Source organism: Carcharhinus amblyrhynchos, chromosome 6, assembly GCF_965287045.1.
Source record: "Carcharhinus amblyrhynchos chromosome 6, sCarAmb.v2.hapA, whole genome shotgun sequence".
Taxonomy (NCBI): domain Eukaryota; kingdom Metazoa; phylum Chordata; class Chondrichthyes; order Carcharhiniformes; family Carcharhinidae; genus Carcharhinus; species Carcharhinus amblyrhynchos.
In genome coordinates, this window is record NC_137329.1 from 24301853 (window position 1) to 24315550 (window position 13698).

A 13698-nucleotide genomic window follows, 5' to 3' on the forward strand; every position below is an offset into this window, starting at 1 on the left:
CACTCGAGACTTCACTGTGTGTGTGTCAGCCTAGATTTTGTGTTGTAGTCTCCAGAGTGGGACTTGAACCCACAGCCTTATGATTAAAAGGCACGAGTTGCCAACCAGTAAGCTAAATTTAGCATGTTGCAATTTTTAAAAAATCTTAATAATTACAGTGTAATTTTTGTTTAATTGTACCTCTTGCTGCCTGAAACCTATGGATTCATGGATTGAGGGGTAGACAGGCAGCTAAAGTAACTTTTTAACAAGAGTATTAAGGTTATGCAACTAAAACATGTAGATGGATCCAGGTCAGCGAAGATCTATTTAAATAGTGGAACAGGCTCGAGGAGCTGACTGGCCTCTTCCTGCCCCTGGTTCATCTACAATGTTCTGATGGGAGGAGGGTATGGTTTATCTCACCCCATTACTCCACAGGTCATACGATTAGTTTAAAAGTTTGATTCACTTAGCAAAATGGCAATTATTTACCTTCACTATTGTTACCCAGAATAAAAGAGACCTTAATCAGGCTTCTTTCAGTATAGCTCTTGGGGCTAAAGGGATCAAAGGCATGGGGGGAAAGAGGGGATCAAGATACTGAATTTGATGATCAGCCATGATCAAAATGAAAGGCGGAGCAGGCTCAAAGGGCCATCTCCTGCTCCGATTTTTTGTTTTAATGTTAAAAGTCGATAGTTCAAGGGAAAAGAAAAGACGGCAGAGTCCATGCAGAGTGTTCTTAGTCCTTGAAGATGAACCATTTTCTGTGATTTAGGGTGGAATTTTATAGCCTTGTTCATCCCGAAGTTGTAAGAGGTCAGTGGACCTTCCCATGATCCACCCCTCACCCGCTCCAATTCCCGTGGCAGGCAGACGGTAAGATTCCAGCCAAAGTGTTCGTGACAGTAGGTTTATCACAGTGCCTGAGTGAAGGGCCGGGGGACATCTGGGAACTGGTGTTGTAAGGAGTGGGGGGGAAAGATGAGGCAAATAGGGAATTGCTGATTTGGTGCCCTCAACGTTGGGCTTTTTTAAGTCTTTGCTTGTAGGAGGGAGAGTAACTATCGGTAATGAGAAGCGTCACATGGAATCTGAAGTCATTGCCGGTGTGATGAACTTATAAACTCAGCTCAATAATGTAACTGTGTCTGTCATAACCTCCTGCAAATATTGGACAATTTCTGGAACCTTCCAATCCAATCATTCAAAGGTTTAACTAAGTAAGCTCACAGGCTCTGGTATTATGGAGTTTGAACGCTTTGTATGTCTGTAATGATGTGTAGATTCTCCCGTTCAGGGTCAATAAAACTTGGTGACTCTCAACTGTAGTGGAATGGTAGTAAGCACAAAGACATAAATGTTCACTGCCGTGAGCTGAAGTGGATTGAAGAACATGGGAGTACTCTGTTGCCTTCTTCCTGCTTCTGCCTCCTCTTCTCCGCCTACTGTCTCCTTCATGCCCTCTTCTCTCCAATTCCCTTTACTCCCCCTCTGTCCTACCTACCTTTTTTCCCTCTTGTGCCCCAGTGCCCTTTTCAACAACTGCTCAGCGATGTATTTATATTTTGCCCTCTGTCTTTCAACCCTACTCTGTGCAAACTGTTTTTATCAGTCTATTCTTTCTCCTTTACGTGTCCTGCTCCAAGTTTCATCGTTATCATCGCTTTCCAACCTTTGTGGTTGACCTGATCTTTATTGCTCAGAGAATCCAAACACCTTCCTGTGCTAAGTATTTCTGATTTGCACTGAGGGTGCTCTATTTAAGACCATAGGTCATAAGACATAAGAGCCAAATTAGGCCATTCACTCCATTGAGTCTGCTCTGCCATTCACTCATGGCTGATAAGTTTCTCAACTCCATTCTTGCACCTTTGCCCTGTAACCTTTGATCCCCTTACCAATCAAGAACCTATCTATCACTGTCTTAAATGTACTCAATGACCTGGCGTCCACAGCCTTCTGTGGCAATGAATTCCATAGATTCACCACCCTCTGGCTGAAGAAACTTCGCCTCTTAGTTCAGAAGAGTCGTCCTTTACTCTGAGGCTGTGCCCTCGGATCCTAGTATCTCCTACTAATGGAAACATTTTCCCCAAGTCCACTTTATCCAGGCCTTACAATATTCTGTAAGTCTCAATGAGATCACCCCATCCTTCTAAAATCCATCGAGTACATACTGAGTCCTCAAACACTCCTCATGTCAAACTTTTCATTCCTGGGATCATTCTCATGAACCTCCTCTGGACCCTCTCCAAGGCCAGCATGTTCTTCCTTGGGTACAGGGCCCAAAATTGCTCATGGTATTCTAAATGTGGTCTAGCCAGAGTGTCATAAAGTTTCGGCAGTACATCTGTGCTTTTGTATTCTAAATTATATTTAAGACAGTCAGTTTTCATGTTGGCCCAACCTTGTGTGGATAGTTCTGACGTATACTTGAGAATAGCTTTTTTTCAACAAAAGTATATGAGACAAGTTTGTTAGGAAGCAGCTGATTTTGGAAATAAGTTTGATGTTTTGATTTGATTAGTGCTTTGATTTTTCTTTCAATCTTCAGGCTGAAATAGAAAATCTTCAGGAACAATTGACAGTAAAAGATATTGAAATTGAGCGCTTACAGAGCCAGCTTTCATCCAGAGCCTCTATACAGAGTGACAGCTCGGACAGAGGTAGGAATCAACATCAACCAAATCTGAGTTGTATCAGACAATAAATGAAAAGTACTCAGCCGGTCAGGCAGCCTCCATGAAGAAACAAAGACAACATAGATCACGTAGGTCAACGTTGGTCACAGATTTGTGGAATCATAGAATGATAAACAGAATAAGTCCATTTGGCCCGTTGTGTCTGTGCTAGTAGCATCAGCCAATTGGTCCTACTCTCCCCTTTCCCCAGAGCCCTGTAAATATGTTCCTTCAATGCACTTTCTTGCCATTCTAACTCCCAGGGATACTGTGATGGGTTGTTATCTCCATGGTGTTAGTGCCCGGCTGGCTGAGACGGACTTTATATATAAGGCTTCTTGAGTCTGTGGCCCATTTATTTAGCCACATTGTAAAATGAAGACTTGCATTTATGTCATACCTTTTATGATTTCAAGTCATCCCACAGTGCTTTACAGCCAATGAAGTATTTTTGTAGGGAAAGGCAGTAGCCAATTTGCGCACAATTTGGCCCACTGACAGCAATGGTGTAAATGACCAGGCAATTTGTTTTAGTCCTATTGGTTGAATGATAAATGTTGCTCAGGACATGAGTGAGATAGGCCTCCCCTCCTCTTCAAACCAGTAACATGGATTTACTTTCCTCTACCTGAGAGGCAGACACTTGCTTAAATAATGAGGCATCACCACTGGCCAGAATGTTAATTGGACCAGCCATATAAATACTGTCTCTACAAGAGTTGATCAGACACTGGGGAGGCGGATAGGTGTGACCTTACCTTCTCGTCCCACTGGTCAATGGACGGGGCGTGCTGGTAAGGTCACGAGAGAGAGGAAGAACCAGGTTCGTGCCTATTTCTTATGCCTCGCAATCTTACTGGCGCTGGATTTCTGGTGAGATCTGCCTTGCGCCCAATAAAGGGTGCAAGGCTGATTATAATATTTAAATATATATTTTGCATCTCATTTTAATAGGATTAGTGAGCCCAGGACACAGTTGTCCCCTGCTTCACTTAGCTTAGCATGGACAGGAATCATACTAGGAATTGAGGGTTCGTTTGATCAAATCCAGTCTATAATACTTCTGATAACTTAGCTAACATAGATACTTTCCTTCATCTGACCCATGGACTCAATGGCGAAATATTGTAGGCAGACACAATAGAGTCATAGTCATAGAGGTTTATAGCATGGAAACAGATCTTTCGGTCCAACTTGTCCATGCTGCCCTGTTTTTACCATTAAGCCAGTCCCAATTGCTCATGCTTGGCTCAAATTCCTCTGTACTATGTAACTATCTAAATGCTTTTTAAAAGACAGAATTGTACCTGGCTCTACTACTATCTCTGGCAGCTCATTCCAGACACTCATCACTCTGTGTGAAAGAATTGCTTCTCTGGTCCCTTTTCTATCTCTACCTTCTCACCTTGAGCCTATGCCCTTGAGTTTTAGACTCCCATCCCTTTGGGAAAAGATGTTGACTATCTACCTTATCTACGCCCCTCATTATTTTATAGACCTCTATAAGATCACCCCTAAGCCTCCTATGCTCCAGCAGGAAAAAAAGTCCGAGATCATCTAGCTTCTCTTTATAACTCAAACCATCAAGTCCCGGTAGCATTCTAGTAAATCTTTTCTGCACTCTTTCTAGTTTAATAATATCCTTCCTACGATGGGGTGATCAGTGAAGGCTCTGCAGCTTTGGAAAACAAAAGTTTACCAGTGCAGTTACCTTTTTTCAATTTTGACTCTCTTGGCACCGAGATGGGCACTATAACAGTTTAACTCTGAACTGTGGATCTGACAGGAATGTGACTTTTTCAATAATCTTTATGGATTTAAATTCCAGAATAAACATTCCTATACCGTGAATTTTTTTAACCTTTCAAATCTTTTGCCATCATCAACGATTAGCATTATTGAGGGGAAAACTGCATAAAGGGAACAAAACTGTGGAACAGTGAGAAACCAGAGAGCATAGAATCTCCACAGTGCAGAAGGAGGCCATTCAGCCCATTGATTATACCAACCACAATCCCACCCAGGCCCTATTCCCGTAACCCAACATACTTACCCTGCTAATCCCCTGAAACTAGGGTCAATTTAGCATGGCCAATCAACCTAATCCGCACATCTTTGGACTGTGGGAGGAAACTGGAGCACCCGGAGGAAACCCATGCAGACACGGGGAGAAAGTGCAAACTCTGCACAAATAATACCCAAGGCCAGAATTGAACCCAGGTCCCTGGCAGTGTGAGGCAGCAGTGCTAACCATTGTGCCACTGTGCCACCTCAACCATTGTGCTGGTTGCATAAGTAAATCTGACTATTCTATTTCAGTAAATGAAAACAGAATGTTGGAAATGCCCAGCAGGGCAAGCAATATCTGTGGTGGGAGGAAACCAGTGTTAACATTTGGAATAGACAGCGGGACAAAGTTAGAAATGTGATAGATTTTAAGCTGGGGCATAGTGGAAAGGTGGGGAAAGAGAATAAAAGGGAAAAAATAGTATTGGAGTTCAGGTGAGATTAAATGACAATAGGATTTGTGGTGCAATTTCAGAGGGAGCGGTAATGGGACGGGGAGAAAAGCAAAAAAATGTGTTCAGCAGAAGTGTGAATTATGTTTCATTGTTCCTTTGCCAATGTGCGTTTTACTGCAGTTCCCAACCTTGCCCCTTGCCTGAGGTGTAGTGACCTTCCCATGATCAGACACCATGCACCCCGGACGTACTTCCTTCCACCTTTTTCCATCGGGAAAAAGCTACAAAAGTCTGAGGTCATGTACCAACCAACTCAAGAACAGCTTCTTCCCTGCTGCCATCAGACTTCTGAATGGACCTACTGTATATTAAGTTGATCTTTCTCTGCACCCTATCTATGACTGTAACTCTACATTCTGCACTCCCTCCTTTCCTTCTCCCTTGTTAAATCTATGAACGGTATGTTTTGTTCATATAGTGTGCAAGAAACAATACTTTTCACTGTATATCCATACATGTGACAATAATAAATCAAATCAAAAAGCTTCCTTCTAACTGAATGGCATAAAATACTGAAAGACTTGGCAAGGGTCGAGAAATTTCCCCTAGGCAGAGAGTCTAAAACATGGTCATGATCCGGTTTAATGGCAGAGATGATTCAGTGGGCCATGTGGCCTACTCCTGTTCCTGTATAAGGCTTAGATCCACACTGGACAGTGCATTGAATCCACAAACTGTAAGGGCAGTTAAACCAGTTCAGATGTTCAGCTCTGTCCTTAACTGCACTGTTCTAGTGAAGCTCAATGTACACTTTTAAAAAATTCTTTCATGGGATGTGGGTGTCGCTGGCTAGGTCAGCCTTTGTTGCCTATTTCTAATTGCCCTTGAGAAGGTGGTGGTGAGCTGCTGCAAATCCCTGAGGTGTGGGTACACACACAAGTGCTGTTAGGGAGGGAAAGTAAAGTTTGTTTATTAGTCATAAGTAAGGCTTACATTAACACCGCAATGAAGTTACAGTGAAATTCCCCTAGTCGCCACACTCTGACAACTGTTCGGGTCAATGTACCTAAACAGCATGTCTTTCAGACTGTGGAAGGAAACTGGAGCACCCGGAAGAAACCCAGGGAGAACTTGCAAACTCCAGACAGATAGCGACCCAAGCCAGGAATCGAACCTGGACCCCTGGCACTGAGAGGCAGCAGTGCTAACCACTGTGCCACCGTGCTGCCCCAGACCACTGAGATGCTGAAGAAATGGCAGAATAGTTCCAGGTCAGGATGATGCGTTGCTTGGAGGGGAACTTGCAGGTGGTGGTGTTCCCAGGTCTCTGCTGCCTTTGCCCTCCCAAATGGTCAGGGTTACTGGTTTGGAAGTTTAAGGACTTAGCATGCAGCCTTCTGGGCTTGGTATTCAGTTCAATTTCAGAATTTAAACTCTGCCCCACTTTTGTTTCCCATTCTTCTGTTTCAAATTTTTTCTTTTTGTTGTTCTCTGATAGCAGCACACATGCCCTCGGCACATCTTTTGTTTCTCACCATGACAGAGGTCTACAAAGTTATGAGAGGCATAGACAGGGTGGATAGTCAAGAGGCTTTTTCCAGGGTGGAAGTATCGAAACGAGAGGGCACAGGTTCCAGGTGAGAGGGGGAAAGTTTAGTGGTGATGCGCGAGGAAAGATTTTCCACATACAGGGTGGTAGGTGTCTGGAACACTCAGCCAGTGGAGGTGGTGGAAGCAGGAGCATTAGCAATATTCAAGACATATTTTGATAGACACATGAACGGGAGTTGAATGGAATGATAGTAACTGTGTATGTGCAAAAAGTAGTGAGCCTAAGTAAGGATTTGGAATCGGTGCAGACTTGGTGGGCCAAAGTGTCTGTTCCTCTGCTATATTGTCCTTTGTTCTTCTTTGTTCTTCGTTTCTTTTCTTGCCCTCCCTCATCATTCCTTCTGTCCTTCAATCTCTCCAGTCTTCCACCCTATCAGAGCCCTTTTACTCTCATCCCACCCACCCACTTGCTCAAATTCCATTGTGTCACTAAAATTTCCTAGTCCAAAATGCAAAATTTGATTTGGTTTTATTTATTACTGTCATGTATTAACATACAGTGAAAAATATTGTTTCTTGCGCGCTATACAAACAAAACATACCGTTAATAGAGAAGGAAACGAGAGTGCAGAATGTAGTGTTACAGTCATAGCTAAGGTGTAGAAAAAGATCAACTTAATGCAAGGTAAGTCCATTCAAAAGTCTGACAGCAGCAGGGAAGAAGCTATTCTTGAGTTGGTTGGTATGTGACCTTAGACTTTTGTATCTTTTTCCTGACTGAAGAAAGTGCAAGAGAGAATGTCCAGGGTGCATGGGGCTCTTAATTATGCTGGCTACTTTGCCAAGGCAGTGGAAAGTGTAGGCAGAGTCAATGGATGGGAAACTGGTTTGTGTGATGGATTGGGCTATATTCACAATTTTTGTAGTTCCTTGTAGTCTTGGGCAGAGCAGGAGCCATACCAAGCTGTGATACAACCAGGAAGAATGCCTTCTATGGTGCATCTGTAAAGGTTGGTGAGAGTCGTAGCTGACATGCCAAATTTCCTTAGTCTTCTAAGAAAGCAGAGGTGTTAGTGGGCTTTCTTAACTATAACGTCAACATAGGGGGGACCAGGACAAGTTATTGGTGATCTGGACACCTAAAAACTTGAAGCTCTCGACCCTTAATACTTCGTCCCCGTTGATGTAGACAGGGGCATGCTCTTCTTTATGCCTCCTGAAGTTGATGACAATTTCCTTCGTTTTGTTGACATTGAGGGAGATATTATTGTTGCCGCACCAGTTCACCAGGCTCTCTATCTCATTTTTGTACTCTGTCTCATCATTGTTTGAGATCCGGCCCACTGCGCTGCTGTCGTCAACAAACTGGAAAATCGAATTGGAGGGGAATTTGGCCACACAGTCACAGGTGTGTAAGGAGTATGGTAGGGGGCCTTGAAGGGCACCGGTATTGAGGATGATCGTGAAGGATCACCAACCTGAAACATGAATTGTTCCCGCAGAGTATTTGTACCTCCACGGAGTCTTTCCAGCGTTTTCTGTTTTGATTTCAGATTTCCAGCATCTGCAGTATTCTGCTTTTCAGGTGTTCCATGCCTTTCCTGTCCTCAGGATGTGCCGAAGTGCCTCGCAGCCAATAAACCACGAATGGCGTGCAATCATTGTTCATTTGGTGGACAAACGCAGCGCCCGATTTAAAGCTAGGGAAAGTTAAGATGGAATGCGTTTGAGTTGAGCTAAAGCATCTTGTTGTGGTTCAGTGGTAGGAACTTTGCCCTGTGTCTGACCCGTGGGAGTTTGATGCTGATGTTCAGTGGCTGAAATAGGAAATGTTCCATTCCCCAGCTCTGAGACCCGAGCATGACATGATCGGCAATTTAGGTGATCAAGTCTGTGTCCTCCCCGTACAAAATGGCACCATTTCCAATTTGAATGGCCAGACTTTAGACCAGTTATTGTAACCGACGTCAGCCAGTTCAAGCAGACGGTAAAAGATACCGTGCAAATGTCTGAAGGACAGGAGGGGTCACCCTCAATTGTCTTGTCTGATACAGCTCATGGTCGGGAGGACCATGTGCTGTATCAGTCACTGATCGATTGTGTGAATCTGCTGTCCACCAATTCACCTCCATCACGACCGTTACTGCACCTTGAAGCTGTTCATTGGATATGAAACACTTTGGGATGTTTAGTTGGGGCAGTCAAGCCCCAGGTAAATGCAAAAGTCATTCTTATTTTCAATGTCATGATACTTGCCTCTTAAAGGGATTGGGTACATCTGCACGGTTGTCTTATCTTGAAACAAAAGTAGAAAATGCTGGATAAGCTCAGCAGGCCTGGCAGCATCCATGGAGAGTTAACCTTTCGGGTCTATGTGACCCTTCTACAGAAACGTTAACTGTGTTTCTCTCTCCGCAGATGCTGCCAGGCCTACTGAGATTTATCTAGCATTTTCTCATTTTATTTCAGATTTCCAGTGTCTGCTGTATTTTGCTTTTATTTGGCTTATCCTTGAAATCTGCTACAGTTCTATAAAACCTTAAAGGAATTGTGTCATTGAGTGACGATAATTGTGATTGATCTAACATTAACTGAAAGTGTGTCAGGACTGTAGAAATTCAGCCCGGTGACAACTTTTGGATGGAATGTAACAGTTATGACACCTTAAAATAACCTAAGCCTTTGGGAACAGGAGGACACCATCAAACCACTTGATCCTCATGCCTGATCCATACCTTAATCATGGGTCTGTATATTCTCACTAAGAAGTGTCACAACAACAGGTTAAAGTTCGACAGGTTTATTTGGAATCATGAGCTTTTGGGGCACTGCTTCTTCATCAGGTGAGTAAGGATACCTCACTGAGGAAGGAGCAGCACTCCAAAAGCTCGTGATTCCAAATAGCCCACTCAACTGAGGAAGGAGCAGTGCTCCGAATTCTCGTGCTACCAAGTAAACCTGTTGGACATTAACCCGATGTTGTGAGACTCCTTACTGTGCCCACCTCAGTCCAATACTGGCATTGCCACATCATCTTTAATACTTTTACCCAACAGAAATCTATGAATCCCAGGTTTGAAATCTTCAGTTGATACTCAGCCCCCAATAGCTTTTTGTAGAGGTAGTATTCCAGATTTCCACTGCCCATTGTGTGGAAAGTGACATCAGCCTTGAATGGCCTAGTTATAACTGTAGGGTTATGACCCCTTGTTCTGAACTCTACCCTATCAAATCAGTGCCATCATCTTAAGCTTTTAAATTTATTTATTAGTGTCGCAAGTAGGTTACACTGCAATGAAATTACAGTGAAAATCCCCTTGTCGCCACATTCCGGCGCCTGTTCAGGTACACTGAAGGAGAATTTAGCCTGGTCAATGCATCTAACCAGCACATCTTTCAGACTGCGGGAGGAAACTGGAACCTCCGGAGGAAACCCACACAGGCACAGAGAGTGACCCCAAGCTGGGAATCAAACCTGGATCCCTGGCGCCATGACGCAGCAGTTCTAACCACTGTGGCAGTGTGCCTCCCACAGTTCAACCAGTTCATCCCTTAATCTTCTACACTGGAGAGAATACAAGCCAAGTCTATGTAACTTGTCCTCTATTTTAAACCTTTATCCCAGTGTCATTTGGCTGAAATCTGCACTGCACCCAAGGACAATATATCCTTCCTGAGGTGTGGTATCCAGAACTGCACACAGTACTTGAAAAGGGCTGTCACCGGGGATTTTCATAACTTCCACCCCTCAGATGTAAACCAACATTCCATTATGTTTGTTAATCTATTTTGTACCTCTCCACTAACTGTTAATGATTTCTAGGTGGAGATCGATACAGTGCAGTGCTATCTGTGCAGTCAAACTGTTTCAGTAAAGCTGTAAATTCTGATAGAATTTGCCAAAACCAGGGGATAAATAAAAATCACAGTCAAATTGCACTGTCCAACATTAAATGGAACTCTGGAACCTCTCTCCCATCTCTAGCTTCATCCAGCCCTACAATGCTCTGAGATCTCTGAACCCCTCTAATTCTGGCCTCTTGCGCATCCCCCGTTTTGATCACTGCAACATTGACAGCTGTGCCTTCAGCTGCCTGGGGCCTAAACTCTGGAATTCCCTCCCTAAGCTTCTCCGCATCGCTCTCCCTCTATCTCCTTAAAACCTACCTCTTTGCAGAAGCCATTGGTCATCTACCTTCGTATCTCCACAAGCAGCGCAATGTCAAATTGTGTTTGTTAACACGAAATCCAGGACACCTTTGGGACAATTTATTGCATTTGAGGTATAGATGCAAGTTTCTGTTTTAAAATGGGATACCATTTGGGAGATTTTAGTCGAGGTTAGGCTTTTCAGGTGCCACTGTTCAGTTCAATCATGGCTGTCTGCACCTCAATTCCATTCACCCAGTTTTGCTGCGTATTCCATGATAGCCTTACCCTGCAGTATCTGCTTATCCGGCTGCTGGCCTATATACGCAACACGCACACATGTGTGTGTGTGTGTATGTATAGATATTTTATATATATATAATATATATATATATATATATATATATATATATATATGGCTTGAGACCTGCAAGAGGAATGCTCAACCCAAGATAAGAAGTGCAAAATTATTTAAAATATTTTAGGAACTTTTGCTGTTGGTGATGAATTGGCAACATTTGATTCTTAAATGGCAGACTCTGCTGTTGAGTGGGACAGTGATGAAATGAATGAAGCAATTCCTTTCAAGGTGCTTTGAGGTGATTCTGGGACCAGGAGTTGCCATTGTGGAGCAGGTCATTTGGGAAGTGTCCTTTGGGGGAAGAACGGGCAGGCGGCCTGCTTCAGATTTCCCGAGGGGACTGCCCCTCTCAGCGAGGACATGGCTGTCTCTCCACCAGCAGCACGTGGTCACGGAATCACCCTGGGTTAATTTTCCCTGTTTGTGGTTTCAACTTCTAATCTTTGCTTTTTGCCCACTCTGATCTTTTCCTCCTTACACTGTTCACCCTGTGGCATCATAGAGGACATGTATAGGAGAAGGCTCAAGGAAAAACGTAAGCTTTCACCTTCTCTTTGTTGAGGGTAGGTGGGGGAGTGCTGAGGGGATGTGGAGGTTTGGGTCGGGGGGCAGCGGTGTTTGGTGGGATTGAGTGATGTCTTTGAGAGGGAAGGCGGGAGGTTGAGGGGAGGTGTGGGATGGTCAGGATGGGGTTTTGGGGGTGTGGGATATAGGGAGTCAGTGTGTGGAATGGAGGATTGGAGTATGGAGGTGTGGGGAGTCGGGCGTGAATATGTTTTACGAGACTGGGGATGGAAGTGAGTTGGCAGGGAAAATTGAAGGTGAGATGTTTGGAGAGGGGAGGTTGGGGGAGATTTGTTGGGGCTGTGGATTTGGTGATGAGGTTGATGGTCCAGGTTGGAGAGGGGAGGTTAGGAGTGTAGGGTGTTAAATTTGGGTGGTATTATGGAGTGGGGAGATTGGAAAGAATTGGGGTGTGGATTTGGTAGTGGCGGATGGTTGGGGTTGGGGAGGATTCTTGGGGTGTGGATTTGGAGAGGGTGTGTTTGGGGTGTGGATTTGGTAATGGGGAATGGTTGGTGAGAATTGGCGGGGTATAGATATGGCGGGAGGAAAGGCTAGGGTTGAAGAGGGGTGGTTGGGGGAGAATTGTTGGGATGTGGATTTGGTGATGATGGGATGGTCGGGGAGGGAAGGTTAGGAGTGTGGAGTATTGGATTTGAGTTGTATTATGGAGTCGGGGAGGTTGGGAGGAGGGTGGTGTGGGATGTGGAGGGTCCACACCTGCAGTGGCGGATGCATGGCGAAATCTTATTGTAAATGTTATTTCCCTGAAGATGCTTTGTAATTTGCTGTTTACATGTTGTTTCATCAAGCGAGACAATGGACTATCATCATCAATGTCACTTCTCTAAACTCCTCTATCAAGACATAACCTGGTTTCTTCCAGAGTTACAGTTGTGCAGTGACTATGTTACAAAGGTCTAGGCTAATAATCCCACAATGATAGTTTAAGAATTTGAATTAAGGCTGAAAAGAAATCTGGAAATATGAAGCAAGTGACCAGGAAACTGTCACAAAAAGCAAAATTGTTCATCAGTGTCCCTTTAGGGAAGGATACCAACATCCCTACCCAGTTTAGGTCAATATAATCTGGTTGACTCTTAACTGTCCTCTGAAGTGCCTACCAAGTCTCTCAGTTGTCTTAAACGCACCACGTCATCAGAATTTGTTCAGGATACTTTGGGATGGATTACGGGAATGTAGGGGTTATGATACCTGGAATGTAGGGGTATATCTGTCAGGCAACGGTGAACAGGCAAGGTCCCACTGAAAAAGAAAAGACAGTGGATTGACCTAATAGAGAGATGTAAAATGAAGAGGTTGCGATAGAGTAGATGCTGAAAGAGAGTCATCCATTTACAGAGAGGAGCATCAAAAGACAAGATGGCACCAAGAAATTCAATCAGGAATTTGGAAGAAACATCTTTACCCAAAGAGTGATAAGAATATGGAACTTATCATCCAGCACATACGGGAGTTGAGGTGAATAGTATAGATGCACTTAAGGGGAAGTCAGATTACCACAAAAGGTACAGAAGAATGGAGGATTATGCTCATTGAATTAGATGAGAAAGAAGGCTTTATTTGAGCACAAAAGTTGACATGAAGTGATTGGGCCAAATAGCCCTTTTCTGTGCTGCATGTTCTGTGTAATCTTGTGTGAATGCAGTAAATTCCAGAGAGTCATAGAAGTCTACAACACAACAAAGGCCCTTCAGTCCATCGGGTCTGCACTGGTTTAAAAAAAACACAATCACTAATCCCATTTTGCAACATTTGGTCCATTGCCTTGTATGCCTTGGCATTGCAAATGCACATCTAAATACTTCTTAAATGTTATGCGGGTCTTTGCCTCCATCACCCTTTCAGGCATTGAGTTTCAGATTTCCACCACCCACTGGGTGAAAAAGTTTTTCCTCGCATCTCCTCTAAACCTCCTGCCCCC

At 43.9% G+C, this 13698-nt stretch overlaps 1 protein-coding gene across 14 annotated transcripts in view; it reads left to right on the forward strand.

The window, feature by feature from the left end:
- The window catches only part of ppfibp2b (PPFIA binding protein 2b), a 280229-nt gene that overhangs the window by 213652 nt on the left and 52879 nt on the right, over positions 1-13698 (forward strand). For 13 of the 14 annotated variants that reach the window (XM_080190031.1, XM_080190030.1, XM_080190033.1 and 10 more), the window contains 2 exons: positions 2540-2651; positions 11692-11724. In XM_080190031.1, coding sequence (XP_080046157.1) covers positions 2540-2651; positions 11692-11724 — 145 coding nt within the window. The remainder of the gene's footprint in view (positions 1-2539; positions 2652-11691; positions 11725-13698) is intronic. The other variant, XM_080190026.1, reaches the window with a different exon arrangement.